The 21,277-nt window shown below is 30.4% G+C and overlaps 2 protein-coding genes across 2 annotated transcripts; one reads left to right on the forward strand and one right to left on the reverse strand.

Moving 5' to 3' along the window:
* Positions 1-254: 254 nt before the first annotated feature.
* Positions 255-3,496, reverse strand: EMB2394 (Ribosomal protein L6 family). Its single transcript, XM_068646703.2, has 3 exons — positions 3,367-3,496; positions 2,091-2,399; positions 255-822 (listed from the first exon to the last, which is right to left on the reverse strand). Exons 1-3 carry the CDS (start codon positions 3,399-3,401, stop codon positions 486-488), a joined length of 681 nt encoding a protein of 226 aa, XP_068502804.1. The 5' UTR covers positions 3,402-3,496; the 3' UTR covers positions 255-485.
* Positions 3,497-7,940: 4,444 nt separating this feature from the next.
* Positions 7,941-10,272, forward strand: LOC137837637 (Heavy metal transport/detoxification superfamily protein). The gene is made up of 3 exons (XM_068646704.2): positions 7,941-8,374; positions 8,732-8,813; positions 9,733-10,272. The coding sequence occupies exons 1-3, from the start codon at positions 8,369-8,371 to the stop codon at positions 10,059-10,061; spliced, it is 417 nt and encodes a 138-aa protein (XP_068502805.1). The 5' UTR covers positions 7,941-8,368; the 3' UTR covers positions 10,062-10,272.
* Positions 10,273-21,277: the final 11,005 nt, after the last annotated feature.

Consider the following 21,277-nt stretch of genomic DNA (forward strand, 5'->3'; position numbering starts at 1 on the left):
GTAATTTTATATCTCACCCAGTTTGTCACATGTCACTAAATTAAAGGGCTTAGTGTGATAAACTGATAAAATGATTAATTTGATCTAAATGTACTATTTTCACTGAATAATTTATTATCTTTTATCTTCTTAAATTCATTTGAAATTTGATGAACAAAAAGGTTAAAGACAATATAGAAATAAAATTATTTGAAAATGAAAACATAAACAAAGATCAAATAAAAAAAACACAATGCTGAGTGCTATTGTTGAGATTTATCTCAAGATAAAAGAAAAATCTGATTATCATGATAGATTATCCATCAACAGCTATTATCACAGTTCATGATAGCTAAGCATAAAGGACTCAAGCTTATCTCAGAATATGAATTTCTCTTGGTATGTATAACATTTTCATTACTAACAAATGAAGGAAAATAACAGGAGAGAAATGAAAAAGGAAAATAACAGGAGAGAAATGAAAAAGGAAAATTGAAAACTCCCCATTACTTCTTCTTCCCTGCTTTTCCTTCCTTTCTCCTTACAATTTCATCAGCATATTTGACACCCTTTCCTTTGTATGGTTCTGGGGGTCTCCATTTCCTAATAGAAGCAGCAAACTGGCCAACCTCAGATTTATCAAACCCACTAACTGTGATTCTTGTGTTTTCTTCCACCTTCACTTTGAGGCCACCAGGGATTTCCATCTTAACAGGGTGAGAAAATCCAAGATTCAGCACCACTGCGTTTCCTTCTACCATAGCACGATAACCGACACCAACAAGTTGAAGCTTCTTTTCAAAACCTTCAGATACTCCAACAACCAGGTTGTTTGTAAGCGTCCTATAACATTTATGAGTCAAGTATGAATATATATGAACAAATGAAATATAACTAGGATTCAAATTTAAGCTACCCAAGCTAAAACGGTGATTCTACTCATACAAGAAAAACTTTCATACTTACAATGGAATGATCAATACAGAGGAACTAACATCATTAATAGCATTATGCCAAGCCAAGACAACAAACAAAAGGTACGTATCTGCAAAATGTATTGCACAGATTTGAATGTTTTGAAGACTATTCACAAATCCAGGTACGAGTCTAACTAAAATCCTTTGGGACACTACTATATCTCAAGTTCAATACTAAGAAATAACCAATCAAGGGCTAATTGTAAGAGTGAGATCAGTGTTTCTCAAGCCAGCTATGAAAAGCTGCAAATAACCCAAGCTTTTCATTGAATTACAAACGTGGCGAGAAAGGGGAGGGGAGTTGTGGGAAGAGCATGGGAACCATCAAAATGGAAGTTTTCAATGTGAACTTAATGGAACCTTATCCCGAACATTATTAGTTACTGCTTGTTGTAGAAGGGAGTAGTAAAGGTGCAAGAATAAGAACTATCAGGGTTCCAATAACCAGAATATTCTCTGAGTTCATTAACATTGAATATTGTAATCAGAATATTCCTTTTAAGTTGTATCAAGTTCAGAGTTCATTCCAGAATTTGAATCTATGGGATTCAGGTCACAAGGCCAGCCAACATCTTTATCGTGCATCAATGCTTGCCCTTGCACTACAACATTCTAATTAGAATCAAATAATGGTTTCATGAAAAAACAAATAAGTTATCAAAGATATATTCAAGACCACAAAATCCCCAAATAATATAATCACCATGAATGAACCACTAAATTATCATGATTAAAAAAAGCATTGCCTAATTGACAAGTAAGCCCCATTCTGTATCACTACTTTCCAGTCTTATCTTTCAAGCAATTAACACAATACTAACTACCAACATTTAGCTCAAATAATTTATTGCCATGGCTATTACAAAGAAACACGAACAAATGAACAGTAGGTTATAAATTTACTACTATGATTATGCCACAAACATTGGTGCATTATGCAATGGTGGCAGCAACATATCCTATATTCTATAATCAAATCAAAGCTTTTTTTCCCCATTTTCATCTCAGTGTGTTTAGAAAATAGTTTTGAAATAATGAGACAAAGGTGCAAAGTAATTAGCATATATTAAGACAAAATGGCAATTTAATACTCCCAAATCCTAATTTAGAAAAGAGGTCAGTAAAATGAAGTACCTAAAAAGCCCATGCATTTGATTGGCTCTTCTGGTTTCAACTGCCTTTCTAACCCTTAAAGTCCCTGCCTCTTCCTTCTCAACCAACACTTCTCGAGGATAAGTTAATGCAAGTTCTCCCAAAGGACCTTTCACTTGTATACCCTGTCCTTCCAATTTGACTGTAACATTGGTTGGCACAGTAATTCGTTGCTTCCCGATTCGTGATTCCTTACATTCTACAGTCTTTCTAACGAAACCAGCTTGAGCACCAGGAACACTAGAAACTCTGAGCTTATTTGTCTCACCCACAAAAACAGTCTTCAAATTGCTGAAATAAGACAGCAAACAACTAGTGAGATTTCTCAATACTATATAACATTTACTGTTCTAAAGAACCTTTTCATCACCCAAGAATTATATCAATCACATGAACAAATTACAAGAAAAATAGAGAAAAACAAGAGTGCTGTAAATAGACACAAGGCCAATTTAATTCGACATTTCCCTAAAATTAGAAGTTAATTTCCACTTCATAGCCTTGTAGTGAACGGCAAAATGCACAGTAAAGTGCAACATCCAACTTGAACAGGACGCATGCTTCACATCAACATGTTCGTACAAAAGCAATCAATGAAGTGGGCACAAACAATAATCTCTCAAAATTATTTCTGTTAACAGTAAAATCATGAATACAATTACATTCCCAACTAATGATTTCATCAAGAACTCCCTGTAAGCATACTCATTAAACTTCTCCAAGTCTGCACATGTCGCTAGCAATGTAATATAGCACACTCATAATCATTATTCGTCACATACTTACAATACCACTAACAGACATTTCATCAAATGTCCTCAAAGCAACACCCACTTCATTGAATTCCAAGTTCAGATTCACAACATTATTATCATTGTCCACGAGTAAATCATCTTCGAACCAGATTCTACTAAAGACCCACAATTACTTGAGCCATCACATAATTCTTTAGACCCAATTGAGACTTGAGGCACTCAGCCATTCAAGTGGAAGAAAACTACATTCACATGGTGAAACAGTGAGAGTTCAGAACAGTGGTGTTTCTCAAAGTTTAAAACTTTGTATGCTTCTACGATAAAGGAGCAAAATCCCGTAAAGGGTGATTTTTTTTCTTCAGTGAAATGTAATACTTGATAACCATATAACCGAAATTGAGCATTGCAATGTAAAACTAAAAGTGCTCCAAAACAGAGGGAATTGAGAAAGGGAGGTAGCATAAGTGAAGCAAAGAAGAGAAAGAGAGAGTAAGAATCTTTACCTGATACGAAAAGAGGAAGTAACTGAGGAAGCCATTGTTACACCTTCCAAGGTTGTTCCACCAAGAACTGAAGGAAAATCCTTATCCAATGAAATACTGTTTTTTTTTAATAAAAGAGTGATTGGTAATTTGAAATAACCCTTTGTGGTCCAAGAAATGTTGATGAGGTAGCTCTTATTGGGCTTTTGATTATACTTTTTGGGCTGTGACTTCCTGCACCCATTGCTTTCTGCACCCGACGAATTTTTTAAAATTCCATTATGTCCTTGTCTTCTTTATTTTGAAAAACGGTGTAGGGTGCAGAGAAACTTGCTTTTCCTCTTTGGTGGTGGTTTGAGATGCAGAGGAGGTGGTTTTAGTGTGGTGATGGACGGGCCGTTTGCATTGTAAGGTCCGCCGGTTAACATTGTTGTGAGGTAAGAAGACATTTAAGCTAATTTTTTGCATTTTGTTCGAGCTGAGGTGGTCACGGATACCAATATTTGGAAGCCTGATTTTAACCTTACGGATGCAAGCGTCCGAAAGTCATTGTTAAACACTCCGGATATAAACATACGTAAGTAATTAACATGTGCAGTTGAAGCTCCCGGACGCCTATGTTCGTAGTAGAGAAATGCGTTACAGATATCATTATCCAGAATTGGGTTTTGTATTCTGGATGTACATATCCGGAATTGGGTTTTGAATTCTGGATGTACATATCTGGAATAGTTAATTGTGTTCCAGATGTGGGCATGCGGAAGTATATTTTTTGACTTATGGATTTCTATATCCAGAAACTAAGTGGCGGTGGCGGCAGCTGCGCGAAAACGAGTGGGTGTTGTGATTGGGTGCAAATCTCTCTCTTAACCTAATTTCAATTTCATTAAGAACATTTTGATATTTTTACAAACTTAGGGTATTTTGGTATTTTTGCAAAACATGATTCGGTGCCAATTCAAATTGATTCCGTGGAGGAGAATCAGCCTACTTTTTTGGGCCAAAACCCAACATGAGTTTAAGCTTGAGTGATCCCTCCAATGAAACGAGGTCCATCACTCTACTACATCTTCTTTTAATTGTTTCACCAAAAAAAATATTTTAATAAGCTGAGCAAAATAAACTCTTTTATTTGAGGATATACTCTACATATTGTCATGAAGATTGTGTCTAGGGAAAGATACTAGTTTTCAATAATATTGTAAACTGAGTTTCAAATTCTAGTTTAGAGAAGTGAACATTTCATGTTTGATTTAGTTTTGAAGGAGAATTCTTTGAATGAATCATATATGTGTTGAAAACCAGAAAAGAAATAGTCTAGAAGATTGTGCAAAAATATTAGAACATTATTCAATAGTTTTTTCTTGAAAAGATTAAACTAAGAAAAAGTTGTTAAAAAAGTATAACATTATTAATCTTTATGGAATTACATGAAAGACAAATTTTAATGTATATTAATTGTATTTTTAGTGAGATTATGTAATTTTTATTCTCTATATTTTCTCCCATTTACCAAGTTGAAAAGAAAAACATCTTTTTTAGTCACAAATATCATAAAATAACTATTTATCAACAAACCATTAAAACGATTTTTTTTCTTTTTAATATCTACATTTAAATATGAGGATCCAACAGATATAATTGAAATTTCAGAAACAAAAATTAAATAATCACATTTAAAAAACAAAGAATTTAATTGAGAAGATGTGAGAATGTTTTTTACATTATTTTTTATCTCAATTTTACACCAATGATGTGTTAAATTTAAACTTAAAAACTAAATAGTAAATATTGGTTTTTAAAGAATCTAATATAATTACTTTAAGAGATCAAGAGAAAGATATGGTTTCCATTTAAAAATTTAAAAAAAATCTCTAAACTATGTGTTTTGTAAGCATTGTATACACATTTGAGCAATTTCACACCTCTAAAAAAGCTTGGATAGGGGTCATAACTAATTAAAACCTTATAAGTGTTGCATCAAAACATGTTTGAGATGTGGATAAAAGAAAAGGTATGTATAATATATGAAGAATGAGATGTATAGATCATGCTAAGCCATTATGCTTTTGTTAAGAGCTAAGAAAACACTTTTGAGTTGTTGCTTCAATGTTCAGTGGGAAAGTAGATTTTGGGAAGTTGGCTCAGGTACTATTCTTGGTATGAGAGTAACTAGCTGAGCTTGTGCAAGATACTTCACAACTTTATGCTGTAAAGTGTGTTTGCTTTAAAATATGTCAAGTCCTTCATTCAATACACACACTGTTCTCTGGTTTCAAGACTTCTTTATGTTCATAAATTGGTTTCAACATCTCTCATATTTATCTGTACTTGCCTCCTTTCCTCACATGCAAGTGCATGGTTTTACAGAGAAATTTTTCTGTGAACACAAAAGGATAACTACAAAGCATTCTTCCTTTATCAATAAGGTTTAACATAGTTAGTGATAGTCAAGTTAGATACTTTGTAATGCATTTACATTCTTTTATTAAAATATATTAAAAATTTAAGCCTAAGTTTGCTTATAAGCTTATAAAGTAATTATGAAATATTTTTATATTAACGCATCTTCTCACTTTTTTTAAGTAGATGTTGTCAATTTGTATGTAAGATTATATATTTGTAAAACCCGATAATAGATGACTTAATTTTATAAAACTGACTTATAAAATAAGATTAGCATTCACTTGTATACGATGAAATGTTTATATCTTTATCTTTTAAAAAAAATATTTTGAAAAAAAAAGATTTTTTCTAAAATTTATATCAATTAAGAATTTAAATTAAGTTTGAGTTTATATATATATATATATATATATATATATTGTAAGTTTTTGATAGCTTTTGTGCAAAGAAGCTCTTGAGAGGAATATTATGACATCAGCTTTACTGCAGAAGATCGTTATACGCCTTTTCTGCTACGATTGCGATGTTTATGGTCAAACAAATAGCAAATATTAATTATTTTAGGATATTTTTAAAAAAAATTGAAGTTAGAAAATGATATTTCAAAATTATCTTAGAAGTTTTATTTGACTTTAGTAATAAAATAATTTAAACATTTTAAAATAAAGTTGTAAGCATTTCAAACCGTTATGTGAAATAATATAGTTTTTGATGTTACATGCACCAACCTGCAACTCCAATATCTTTTAGGTACTTTAAGATTCAAAAAAGAAAAGTTGATCATACATATCATCTTTTACATCCCTTAAAACATATACATGAATGATGAAAGATGTTAAACAGAAAAAAAATATATAAAGAAAAAGATGTTTCCATACATGCACGAGTTACATTATAATTCTTTATGAAAATATTATACTTTCATTATTCAAAATAATATTGAGTTATAATCCATATCACTAAAAAATGAATAAAAAAAACCAATCAAACGAATCTTTGCTCATTTCAAAAGTTTTTATTACTCTTTTTGTGTGTACATCAACATCAAAGGTTTTCAACTTTGAAAACTACTCTTTTTACACCACTAAAATTTTATTTAGTTAGTAACTAGTTAACTAACTATAGTGAAATGAATTGTTTGCCGTTTAAATTTTTATAATACTTTATAAGTGAATTTTGTTAATTAGTCGTTTTAATCTTCTATAAGTGGAGTTAATTTTATCATATTTTTATATCATTTAAAAAAGGATCGAGTCGATTAAAAATTTTGCAAATCTATTTTACATATATATAATAGTTAGAAACTTTAATCTAACAATTAAATTTTTTTTAAAAAAGTTGATGTAAATTTATCTCTTTCTTAAGAAAAAAAAACACTACAAAAAATTCATTAAATAAAAATCAATTTTAGATAAAAAAAAATAATTAGTTACTATAATAACAAAATTAAATATTATTTTAGAGACTAAATTTTTTTTTCTAAATTAATTTTTATTATTGTTAAATAGTTTTTAAATTGGTATATAATTAACTAGTAATGTTTTAACTACCAATTATTTAGATTTTAAATTTAGTAACAAAAATCTTGATAGCTAATTAGATACCAATTTAGAAACTATTTAACAATAATAGAAACTAATTTAGAAACCAAACAAAATGTTAGTCTGTAAAAATGGTCTCTAATTTAGTAACTATAACAACTAATTATTTTTTTATCTAAAATTAGTTTCTATTTGATAATTTTTTTTGAAAAAGTTATATAAGTATGAGGAAAGAAGTTTAATAATGAGTAACACATCAAAATTTAACAATCCCTTCAAAATGACATGATATTTTAGCCTCTAAAGAATCTTTATTTGTAAATATTAATAACATTTTACTTGGAGAGAGAATCAAATGTAGCAAAACATTTAAACATTTAAGCACTGTAATGAATGTTTATTTGCTCAATTTTACATTTGATAACTCTTTTATCTATACATAAAAAGTGTAAAGAGAAATAAAAAGTATGATTATTTGCAAAGAAGGGACATTATTATAGTGTATGTGGATGTTAATTAGATGTTAGCCAGCATGCAGGTTGGTTAGTTTAGAAGGAAGGTCCTACAGCACTGCAACATATGCAGGTAGGTGGCATGATGGTGTGTACATGTCCAACAAAGAAAAGAGAAAAGGTGAGGAATCCATGAGTGGTGTCTACCATTTCCATCATTCCACTCTCAGATGTTCAAATTTTGTTGCCAAGAGTGGTCCATAGGTGGTGGCAAGTCAATGGAGACAGGCTGAGACTGTGTGCCTCAAAATTGGGGAGCCTAAGAGAGAGGAATCCACGCTTTTGTTTTCCCTCACCCCACGCGTGAATATACTATACTCTGCACCCTTTTCGGGTTTCAAAACCCAATCATCCTTTTTCACCATAACTCTTTAAAACAGACCCTTCACATAGTTTTTCTTAGCCAATTAACACCACCATCATCACTTTCTTCCAAGTTAAATCCTAAGGCCAAGGGTGCCTCAAAAACCACAACACAACACACTACTCTCCTCCTTTTCTTGCATAGAGCCTTTCATTTCCATACAAGAAGGCTCACTTGTTTCAGTTTAAGCTACACAAGCAATGTCTGTAAGTCCCTTCTTTCTCATATTATATCTCTTAGAGTACACACAACAACCACAGAATGGTTTAGTTCATACCACTTGTTTCTGCCTCTGAATAGAAGCTAAGACTGAGATTGGTACAATGTGACACTGCAGAATCATTCATGCTATAACGACTTTGAACATGTATATCTAATGAATGATTGGATTGTATACAGTTCAGAAATACTTTTACTCTCAAAATAACATTTGTTTTTTTCTTCATTATTGCATTGGAATTTCATGACAGCACTTTTTCATCTGATATTTGTGCATAGCTTTAAATATTATCTTGACAAATATTTTTCTTTTAGAAAGTACTAACAAGCATTTTTCTTTGCAGAATATGATAGAGGTGAGAGTTCCAAATCTTGACTGTGAAGGATGTGCTTCAAAACTAAAGAAAGCTCTCTTCAAACTCAAAGGTACATTTTTGCATAAGAAATTCTGTGTTTTTTTTCTTCTGTTTTTTCTTTTTGGGGCCCCCTTTCATTTTCTGGAGGCTCTGGATTGAGCTGGTAGACATGGGCCATTGAAGGGTAACAGTTGTGTAATGTGTTGCTTATCTTTGCATTTTATTTGGGCTTTAATTTCCAAAGTCCCCACATGCATTCCTCACTTGCTTTGCAAGTGTAGAACCACAAGTCAAGAATTTGGTACACCATACCATTCTGGGGTCCATGCAGACCTTCCTGTTGCCAGTTGGGCTCCATATTTCTTCAGACATGTTTTCCAATCTAACAAATTAGGTGGCTCCTCTGTCACACCTTAACCAAACAACATTAATTGTCATTACAGGTGAAAACAAAAACAGCTCTATAGGCTTTCAAAAAATTAAAAACTTGATTAATGTTAGTTATATACAACTATACATCTTTAGTTCTTGTTTCATTACTTTTTATAATGTGTATTCTATTACATGGATAAAAGATGTCTTAAAGTGTACAACTTTCTGGTTTTTTTGGTAGCAAAAAAAAGTGTATCACATTTCTTTCTTCATGAAAAAGTGAACTCAAGAGAAACATGACATGATGAGCTCTCATTCAGCATGGAAATAAGCATACCCAAAAGCAAGCAAAAAGTACTACAAAGTATACAAAGTGACTTTTACTTAATCTGAGTTGGGTCATCATTCACCATATGTATAATTGAGTTAGTCATGTTTCTTTAACCACCATGCTTAGAAATTTAGCTTTTTTAACTTGGAACATAGTTATACTTACTACTTTTTATTGTTTTCAAAGATGAGTTATGTAAGTGTAAGAACTCAAATCAAGATTTAGTTAGTAGCATATCAGAATGTATTATGTTATGATATTTGAAGTTTGAATGTGTGATTTGCAGGAGTAGATGAGGTAGAAGTTGAAATGGAATCACAAAAAATAACAGTGAGGGGTTATGGCTTGGAGGAAAAGAAGGTTCTGAAGGCAATCAAACGTACAGGGAAAGTGGCAGAACCATGGCCATTTCCAGGGCATGCTCATTTTTCCTCATTTTACAAGTACCCTAGTTACATTGTTAACCATTACTATGATGCACACAAAAGTGAAGCAACCAATGGAGTTCACACTTTCTTCCACACCCCTGCAGTGTATTCAGTTGCTGTGGCATCTGATGAAGCCTTTGCTTCTCTCTTCAGTGATGATAACCCTCATGCTTGCACTATAATGTAATTGACTTAGACCAGTTTTATGCATACCTTTTTCCTCACTTCAGGTTTAGTTTCTCTTTGAAGAGAAAAAGAAGTTGAAGAAGAAGAAACTGAATGAGACATTTTCTCCTAGGAAATTAGAGTTTGTTTACTATTGGTTGATTTTTTTTGCCAATTTTCTTGAGTGTATTGTCTTGTGCCTCCTTTTAATATCCAATGAGTTTCTTGGTCAATTTCTTTTTTGTGATGTTGTGTATAATTTACATATAACAGAGTGGCCATACAAAAAGTTAATGTGAAGAAGTATGCCAAGGGAGAGAGTAAAAACATGTTCATTAATTAAATTTGAATAAAAAAACTTTGAAAAATGAATTACTTCATTTGATAAGTGGAGAGTTTGTATAAAAAAAAATAGAAACAGAACATACCTCTCCAAAATGTCTTCTAAATACAATAAACAATCCGTATAAGAAATACTTAATTTTCTTAATCAAGTTCGAAATTTGTAAATGAAAAAGAAAATGTAGTGAAAACACCTTCTTGCACATATACACACTTTAACATTTTTGAAATATTAATTAGGTGAGTGTTTATTGTTTACCTCTCAGTGTTCTAAAAAGACTAGAATAATATCAATAGTGTCTTGCTGATAAAAAAAATAAAAATAATAGTGTCCTTTTTAAATTAAAGGGAAATCAACCAAAAACACCTCCAAAGAGTAAAAAGCTTGAGGATGAAACAATTTTTGGAGGTGGGGGATGAACCATTAAGCGTCTTTCTCTTCTCAATTTTCCTTAACTATAGTCTTGGTTATTTTACATAAGTAACTAAATCATTCCTTGCTGGGTTCAAATGTAGTCAAACAATAAATTTCATGTATTTTATATATATATATATATATATTAAATATATATTCCTTTTTCTTCTTGATACTTATTATGTTTGGAAGCATAGCATATGTTTTTAAAATTCAAAGGCTGACAGAAAAATAAATTGGTTCATGTAAAAAATCATGAGTAGAAATAGATATTGGTTTATTGTTTATTTTTATTAATATACTTAAAAATAATTTCTTTAAATGATGGAATAATAATTATAATAAAAAAGAACTTATGATTTATGTAGTAAATAATTCACTAAATAAAAACTAATTTTAAAGATAAAATATAATTAGTTACTTTTTAATTAAAGATTAAAACAATTATTGATATCTAAATTAGTTTCTATTATTAATAAAATTTATAAATTAGTATTTAAATATTTACCAAGATTAGTTACTAACTAAAGTTTATTATATTTGTTTTTAATGATATAAATTTTGGAATTTACTTCAATCGATGGAAAGCCTTGTGATTTTTTTTTCTCAAGTCGTGGTTCTTAGTAGGAGCATTATTAACTTGGTTGAGAATAGTAATAGATCTATTAATGATCTATTTAGTTTTGGAATAAAAAAATCAGAATTTCTTTTGAAAATATTCCTCTTTGTATTTACTTATCAAGTTTGTGTAGGGATGGAAAAACGGGACGGACTACCTATTCCAAACTGCTAGTCCGTTTAGGCTCGTCCCATATAACTTGCAGTCTGCACGTATTAAGTATGGAGCAGACTACCTGCATGCCTCGCATAACATAAGAATCTGGAAATTATTTTCTCCACCTCTATATTTTCTTCATGCAGCCTCATATTTCACATTGCAAAATTTTTATTCACATCTTATTATGCTTGTGTCATGAGAATAATATTGTGAAATCATTTACCTAATGTATCTAAATAAAAAAGAATTACTTTTATTCAAAAAAAAATATTCAAAAACTATTTTTTATTAATTTTTGGAAAAAATATTTCTTATGCGGACTAGCCTGCAGACTTGTAGACCAACTCTTATACGCGACGAGCTAGTAAAATCAACCTTCATATTCTATGCGGGACAGACCAAATACAAAACGGACCTATAAAAGAAAAGCTAAGTCCTATTACCATACTTATTTGTAGGAATAAATTTTGCTGATTAAAAAAATTTGTAGAAATAAATATGATCTTCCACAATTTCCATTGTATTAATGAGTTTGCTGTGATTCCCACTTTATTTATTAATATACTCTAATATATTAATACTTTAACATTCTTATTTTTTTATTAAAAAGTAGAACCACTAGAAAAATTGGTATCATTGTGCACTCAAGTTTGAACATCATCCTTTACACAATGAAAATTATATAAAATATAAATAAATTATTTATGTAAACAAAAAACATTAAATATTAAAAAAACAGTTAAATATAATTATGACTTAGGTTTGAATCAAACTTAATGATATTCAAGAAAATTGAGTTTGAGTTTCTTAGTGGCACATGTTAGGAAACGAAATTCTTCTTCACAATACTATAAGGTTTAAAATATTCGATTTATATTAAAACGCTCCTAATTTAATGTATCAAGATTTTCCATGAGATATTTAAAAGATTAATTTAGTTGAAATATTTGACATTTTAAGTAAAAAGGGCAAAGAAGCGAGATTCATATCCAATCTTTAGATATGTGATTTTGATTGCTGTATAAAAGAGTAAGAAGGTGTCAAATGCATAAATGTAAATTTTCATGCATAAAAAGTTGTATATAATCAGTTAATTAAAAATCACATGAGATATAAAATCAATAAATTTATTATACTTCTAAGTGGTATAAATGTATAAAAGACTAAAAATATTGAGCACAACAATTATATTTGAAATGTTTTGTTGGTATTTATGATCGAATATTTCACCAATAACATGGTCAAACCTAGTTTTTAGGGAATCAAAGAACATTTCTTTGTATGACTTTATTAACATAATTATGGTGCAAAAACGTTAACTCCAACATTGAGTTCGTCCAATGACTCACATAAATTCAGGCTTAGTATTGGATGTCCACTATAACACTATAAATATACACTACAACCAAGATAAAATGTACGCATTCAACCACATTTATTATCTCAAACCACCATGTTCTGATACTAACTTAAACATCAAAATACATTTTGATGTCTCAACAAATTCAGGCTTAGTATTGGAAGTCCAATATAACACTATAAATATACACTACAACCAAGATAAAATGTATGCATTCAACCACATTTATTATCTCAAACCACCATGTTCTTCTGATACTAACTTAAACATCAAAATACATTTTGCAAAACCCGAGATCGAGAATCAAGACTCACACGACTCTAACACAAAGAACAATTACGAGAAGACCGAGAACTTCCAAACACATACAAAAACATCAAATTATTAAATATTAAATACACATGAAAAAACTTACCTTAAAATTTAATAAAACATTATATTAAATCTAATTGCATGTTTTGAATTTACGTTGTAACCATGTTGTAAACATATATAATGGAAAATACTCTCCAAATAGAGTTGAGTATGAGAAAGTAAGTGGAGATGTTGAAGGACGATCATTGAATTATGGTGTGTACAAATTGGCAATGTACTCTACTATTTAATGCAGGCCATAAGAGAGTTTTGTGTAAGTCACTTAGCACCTTTGAATGTTGAGATTCTTCATTTGGAAAAGAAACATTTTGAAGATAATGTGCTTGCCAATATTTGGCCAACCCAACTGACCCACTAAATGTAATTTCTACTTTCAACCATTGAATTTGAATCTGCCATAATTATTCAACCACTTGACCCTCCATTGTCCTTGCATCACCAGTGGCTAAATTGTGGGTGTTTCATAAGATGAATGGAATGAGTTTTGCAGAAAAGATAAGAATCTCTTTTTTGAGAATGTAATGGCTTTCATTTTTTTTAATGCAATGCATGAGAATTTTATAGTTGTAATCAATTTAAAGTTATTTTACATGTATTTTTAAAGTAAATATATACTCTCGACGTTTAAGAATTTTATCATATATAATAATAGATGATAATATAAAAAAATATTTATAATGTTAGTATATTTTGATTAAATTCATACAATATTATATTCTTTTTAGTATTTAGCAGGACTTTCTATAAACATTATAAGAAATTTATTAAATAGCAACTAAATTTAGAAACAAAAATAATTAGCCACTACATTAATTAAATTATATACTATTTTAGAGATTAAAAATTATTAGTGTCTAAAGTGGTTTCTATTATTAATAAAAATTTATAAATTGGTATCTAAATTAACTACCAAGGTTTTATCTACTAATATTTTAGATTCTAAATTAGTCTCTAAAAGACTAATTGAGACCAATTTAAAAACTACTTTATAAATTTTTATTAGTAATAGAAACTACTTGAGATACCAATAATTTTTTTAGTTTCTAAAATAGTTTCTAATTTAATCAATAGTAACTAATTATTTTGTTCTCTAAAATTAGTTGCAATTTGATGATTTTCTTGTAGTGAAACTAAAAAATATTTGAAAAGATTTAAACAATATGCCTTCCTAAATAAAGAGTAATTAAATGAAATTAATGTGAGAGATAAGAGTACGAAAGGAATATCTTACCATGAGAGAGTACAAGAAAAATATCTTACCATAATTAAAATTATCTTACCATGAGAGAGTACGAGAAAAATATCTTACCATAATTAAAATTATCTCTTTATAGAACACCTTCTTAATCGTAATCACATTTTTTTATACAAGGAAACACATGCTCAAAGAACTTAACACTGTATAGACAAAAAAAAAAAATTATAGTTTTAATATAAAAAATAACATATCCTTTTGTATTATTTTATAACCTATAAACAAAATTTTCTAACTCTAGGATCAAGCTTCAATTTGTCTCTATGTATATTGAAAAGTAAAATACAAGGAACCAAAAACTCTTAAATTACGCAGTTCAAGTAATTGACAGTAGACTAAATTATAATGAGTATTCTTACCTAACTAATAGAGGGTATTATATTTAGCAAATGAACAGGGTGTATTACATCACAAGAACAAAAAACAACAAGAATATTGGATTGAAAAAATAAATTATGTGTAACATTCTAAATGTGTTGGTGTTTTATCTCCACAAGAAAATTTTGTTCAAGAGTTTCTATGCAAGTGGCTTTATATGAATAGTACAAAGATTATCATACATAATTTTGCAAGCAAATTTACTACATTATCATATTTTATAATTTTCATCCTATTATTAAATTGATTATGAATTAGAGTAATCAATATAAGTAGAACATCACTGGTTTCAGCCTTCATTATCATTAGAAACATCCAAGTATATCTATTTTTTTATAAAAAACTTTCATGTTACCCAAGTATATCAATTATGATAATCTACAACAGTTAAAAAGAAATTGTGACCATGAACAGAAGTAATGCTAAAATGACCCCATATGTCTACATGAATCATATAAAAAAATATGAACAACACGAGTATTGCTTTGATAAAAAAAAGAGATCTTATGTTGTTTAGCATAATGGAAAATATCGCAAGACTTGTTTTCTTCAAAATGAACATAAGAAAAATTATCATTGGTCTATCTCATAATCTTATCAAAAGGATGTCCTAGTCTTCAGTGTCAAATGTCTTTATTATAATTTAAGATTTCATATTCTTCACTTTTTGACTCAACCATGTTGATCAAATACTCATGCTCTGGTACCTTCAGAAAATACAAACCATTTATATAGTCTAGCCAAACCAATCATCATCCATGAAACAATGTCCTATATCTAGAAATTCTCAAAAGAAAAAATTAGTTTGTCGTTATGGGACTCAACAGTGCGTTATACAAATAAAATAATAAATTGAATTCTGGTATGAAAAGAATGTTATATATAGTAAGAATAAAAAGGTTCCACAATTCCATCATAATTGGCTATAACATGAGTACATTAAGCAGTTTCACAAGTATAGGTTTGATTTTCCAAAACCTTATGAAATGAGATGTAGTATAAGTAACATTAATAGCTCCTATCACTACAAGAAAACAGTCATTTTGCATGGGTCAAAAACGGATGCAAAAGTTAAAAAATGGACGCTTATGCGTCGGATTATCGTCCGCTCCATATCCGACGAAAAAAGCCTGGAAGCAAAAGGCAAGTAGCGTGGGCCAGAAAGGTGGACGCATCTTGCGTGGGCCAAGCCCACGCAAAACGGACGCAACACGCAAAATCTGGGTGGACGTAAAACAGACGCATATGCGGTGGCTTATGCGTGGGCCAATCCGACGCATAATTTAAATTTCGCTTATGTGTCGGCTAGGCCCATGCAAAATTATATCAGATGTTGCGTGGGCTAGGCCCACGCAAAAGCGGGCGCAAATTTAAAAAAAACTAGCGTGGGTCATGGCCGACGCATAAAGGGAAGAAATTAAAAAATACAATTTAATTTGTTTTCTAGCCAATTTACCTATAAATAGTCAGGATACCTGTACAGAATAAATATCAACCAAATCACATTCAGACAAATTACTATCATTCACAATACATCCACAAACACATCCAATGTACAAAAGTAATACAAATAGTTAAACAAAATCTTTGATCAATTCAAAATGATATGAATACTTAAAAAAAATATTACAATTAAAATTGTACTTTACAAATGTAACTAAAACTACCAAAATGAATCCCATAGTGATGTGATAAACATGTAAAAAAATATAAACAATATAAATAAATAAATGAAATAATTAAAATACTTAATATATAATAAAAATGTCAAATAGTTAAACTTACAATATAGGATACACTTTAAGGAACATGTTGATCATCCTGCTCTGGATCATACTTATGATCGAATTGTGTTGTGTTATTGGATGCAGCTTTGTCACGTTCCATTGAGATAAGAATCTTCTTTTTATAAATCCTAGACGAATAGGATACAATAATGTTCAAGCTAAATATAAAACAATAATTCATACATCCTCATTCATACATCGTAATACATACATCGTAATTTCATTTAATGCATACATATAAATATCGTAATTCATAAATTGCAATTTCATTTAACGTGAACGTAATTGTCTTTATTTTTTACTTATTGCATCCCCTATTTCATTTAAACATCCACGTCACTACATAAACTTTATTCTTTACATCATCAATATTTTTTTTGAACACTACAAAAATTAAAAACTTCATAATTATTAAAAATTCTAAATAAATAAAAATTTAAATGATTTAAACCATTACATGGAAGTTAGCCTTAGTTTAGTTGTCTCTACTGGAAGACCAATTTAATATTGACAAGGACCCAATCACACGGCCGAAAATCAAATTTCTACTATTCTAATAATTTCTATATAAGTAAATGATTTGGGTTAACAACACGGGAAGTACATTGAAGAAAAATAGTTTTCGAAACTCAATTTTACAAAACAGTTTGATTTAAATTCAAAATAAAGTTGTGAACTTTCATGAAACATTCAATAATTTTGATATCAACAATCCACAATTTTTTAGTTTTCTCACCTCTCTCTCAGTTCCTTTGGTAAAAGACTCACCAATGAAACTGTTCACCTTTATGTATGAAGTTCATTTTCGTTTCTTGAATAATTTTTAGAATTTGATGGACTTGGTCTTGTGTAAATTGACTACCTTCTTAACTCGTAATTTGTTGATTTTCACTATTGGCAGTTTTAGTATTAATAAATCAATTTTGTCATGTGCAACAACAATGTTGATCACATGTTTACTCTTATTCTTGTACTATGGAGGAAAATTATGCTTAACATTGCATTCATTTTTTGTATGATACATCTTATGATAATAGTTACATTGTTTTCCTTGATTCTGATTTCGACCTATTCCACGTCCCTTTAGTAGCCAACTCCCATTGCTAAATTACTTTCAATTGCCTTGTCTTTCAACAATATTAACAATGGTTTTTTTTCCCTATCAAAGCATTCCCTGTCAACTAAACTTCATTCATATAGGGTAAAGGATCCATAAGTACAATTTGAGTTTCCACAATAACATAAACATAATTAAGACCCTTTAGAAAATACACGTGTTCAGATTTCTTATGATTAATCACATCATTGGTCAAGGCACACTACAAAAAAAACATGTATGTAGTGACGGTTTTAATATGGTGGTTATTAATAACCCCATAAGTGTTCGTATAATACGATATCTTAATAACCGTCACAATTACCCTTCATAACGTGTCATTTTGAACTACAACAATTCTCCTTCGAAATATACACTCTCCCGTGTTTTTCTGCCCTCCATACCATTCCTCATTCCCAATTTTTTTTTTCCAAAAACCTCATCAATTTGACTCTTTGGAAACTAAAATTGAATTGGAACTCTCTTCGCTCACAAAACCTCTAACTATCCCCATACCCTCTTCACTCTCCAGAAACCCTCAAACCCTTCACTCTTCACTCTTCTCGTGAAACCCTTCACTCTCGAACACTTCACTCTCACCACAAACACTCCCACACACCTTTACCTTTCACTCTTCTCGCGAAACCCTCACTCTTGCGCCCTCTCACTCTCGCACTCTCTCACTCGGTCTCCATAAACCCTCTCACCGGAAAACCTAACACTCCTTCAAAGAAAACCTAATTGTCCCCTTCACTCTTCTTGCGAAACCATTTTCGTTGTTTGTTCTGTTTGCCATCATCGTCGGCTTGAAAGACGCCTCCTTCCAATGATTTCAATTGTTTGTCGCTGCAACAGCCGTCGACTTGCACGATATCATTTTAAGATAATTTTGTCTTTGAAATCTATTGTTTGATTGCTATTATAATTGTGAACATATATTTGGTTAATGTGTGAACTTGAGGTGTATGGCTATGCTGCAGAGAAGAAATGTCTCTTGACATTACGTTTTTCCTTTGTACCTAATGTAGTGTTAACCTCCTATTACTATTTGGATTAATTCTCTATTCTAAACAGATGAAAAGAATATTCTGCAAAGAGAACTGAAAGTTGTACCAACAATAATATTTAATAAAAATGCAAAGCATTCATGACCCTATCCCAAATAATTGAAGAAATGCAACAGTTAAAACAATACCATTTAATACTTATCCCAAGGATAATAAAAACTACATATGAATCATGATCGAACTTCAGTAACAGTTTACTAAAGTCCAGAAAAATTTACTGGTATAGCTAGCTTGTCTTTGAATATGCATTGGTTCTTTGAATTCAAGCTCTTTCAAATTGTACAAAAAAATACGATGGACAGTTATTTACAAACAATTCATTATGATTCTAAATCATCCCTTTCTTTTAAACAAAATGTCAGAATGAGAAGCAAACACAATGATATTCCTCATAAATGAGATAATGTAATATTCGGGTTTTTGACCATGATGGGGTTATTTTTTTTTGTTTTTACCAAAATGGGGTCCGTTTAAAAAAAATTACAAATTTATATGCACAAATCGTCCCAATTTGACACGACTCTGCCATGTCATAATGAAGTCGTGCTAACTTGACACGACTTTTGTCCTGTCATACTGAAGTCGTGCCAACTTAGCACGACTTTTGCCACGTCATAATTTTTTTTTAAATTTTATTGTTTATATATTGGGTAGTAAGTTATGTAATGTTAAAAATTAATTTGATACATAATTTTCTAAGAGTGTTAGTTTTAAGGAACAAAAAATTGGATAATTGTGTATCACAATTATTCATTTTTTTTTTTGAAGTAATAATTTTTTTTATCACAATTCAAATAATCCATTTTTTAAACCTGTTTATTTTTTTTAATGTCATTTATATTAAAATATTAAAAGGTATAAGTACTGTAATTATTTCGAAATAATTAAATAATTTAAAAATAATTATATAAATTTTAAATAAGTCAAATAATATAAATAATTTGTAATTATTTTGAAATAATTAAATAATTTAAAAATAATTATATATCCAATTTTTTGTTCCTTAAAACTAACACTCTTAGAAAATTATGTATCAAATTAATTTTTAACATTACATAACTTACTACCCAATATATAAACAATAAAATTTAAAAAAAAAATTATGACGTGACAGAAGTCGTGCCAAGTTGACACGATTTCAGTATGACAGGGCAGAAGTCGTGTCAAGTTGGCACAACTTTAGTATGACATGGAAGAGTCGTGTCAAATTGGAACGATTTGTGCATATGAAGTTGTGTCAAATTAGTACGATTTGCCTAAATTTGTAATTTTTTTTAAACGAACCCCATTTTGGTAAAAACAAAAAAAAAATAACCTCATCATGGTCAAAAAACTGTAATATTCTCACAAAAGATACCTCGATTTCAACTCATCAAAGCTTTAAAGACGAGACAATACATTATAACTAGATACATGAATGTAGTACTACTTCTCAATATCACGTTCTGCTGAAGATAATACACCACAAATCATATAAACAACTCAAAATGAAAAACCTTATCCTTACTCCTCCCAAATTTCAAAACCTTTTCATCACTTAAATCACTGCAACACGCATGTTGAAGCAAACCCTTAATCAACGACACCATAGAGGCGTCGAGTTGAGGCCATGAAACACACAAACTCACTCTCACGTACACCTCTTACCATCGTGCAAAAATCACAATGCCCAACTCATCAACAACACTTTCGAAAGGGTAGTACTCCAAATCTGGCAAGATCTTCCCTCCGTCGCTTCTCTTTTCCTTAGTGGCATTATCAAGCACGAACGCCACAACCTCATTGAACGAGAGTTTGCCACGAAAAATGGGGGGCGCGAGGGAGTTAAGGACAAGGAAGGAGTAATGATACATAGACGCGACGGACGAATAGAGCCTTGGAGATGGCATAGACGCGAGGAGCTGGGACTAATGACCAGAACATAATAAGTCCACGATTAGGGTTCGAAGAGGAGATTTGTAATTGGAGAATGGAGAAGAAAGTTTGGAGTCATAAAATCTGAACACGATTAGGGTTTGTAGTTAGAGTAGAGAGAAAAAAGTTTCGAGTTGGGGAAGATCCGTCTTTGCAACTTTGAAAATGTGAAAGAAGACTAACCATCTGCACTGATTAAGTAGTTTATTATGATGGTTATAACCGATATAATAAATTTAATGTTTACTACAAAAATGTCATTGCACCATTTTTTATGACAGGTAATCTACAATAATCATCATATGTCGTCATTGCTTCTTATTTTTGCACTAGTGGTATAGACTCTCACAACAACACCATTATCCTAGTAACCATAACTTATGTGGGTTGGAATTTTTTTTAAATTTGAAATTCATATTACACCGGTTGGAAGGACCAACCAGTATAATATGTCTAGCTTCACACTTATAT

Source organism: Phaseolus vulgaris, chromosome 4 (genome assembly GCF_051622355.1).
Source record: "Phaseolus vulgaris cultivar YP4 chromosome 4, ASM5162235v1, whole genome shotgun sequence".
NCBI classification, from domain to species: Eukaryota; Viridiplantae; Streptophyta; class Magnoliopsida; order Fabales; family Fabaceae; genus Phaseolus; species Phaseolus vulgaris.

What these genes read in the sequence shown, in the direction of transcription:
- LOC137837637 (XM_068646704.2), top strand. An exon ending in AGCTCTCTTCAAACTCAAAG is followed by an intron (nt 8,814 to 9,732) that starts GTACATTTTTGC and finishes TGTGATTTGCAG; the next exon opens with GAGTAGATGAGGTAGAAGTT.
- EMB2394 (XM_068646703.2), bottom strand. Translation starts at nt 3,401, where the DNA reads ATGGCTTCCTCAGTTACTTCCTCTTTTCGTATCAG. An exon ending in ACTTCCTCTTTTCGTATCAG is followed by an intron (nt 2,400 to 3,366) that starts GTAAAGATTCTT and finishes GTCTTATTTCAG; the next exon opens with CAATTTGAAGACTGTTTTTG. An exon ending in CAAATGCATGGGCTTTTTAG is followed by an intron (nt 823 to 2,090) that starts GTACTTCATTTT and finishes TAAATGTTATAG; the next exon opens with GACGCTTACAAACAACCTGG.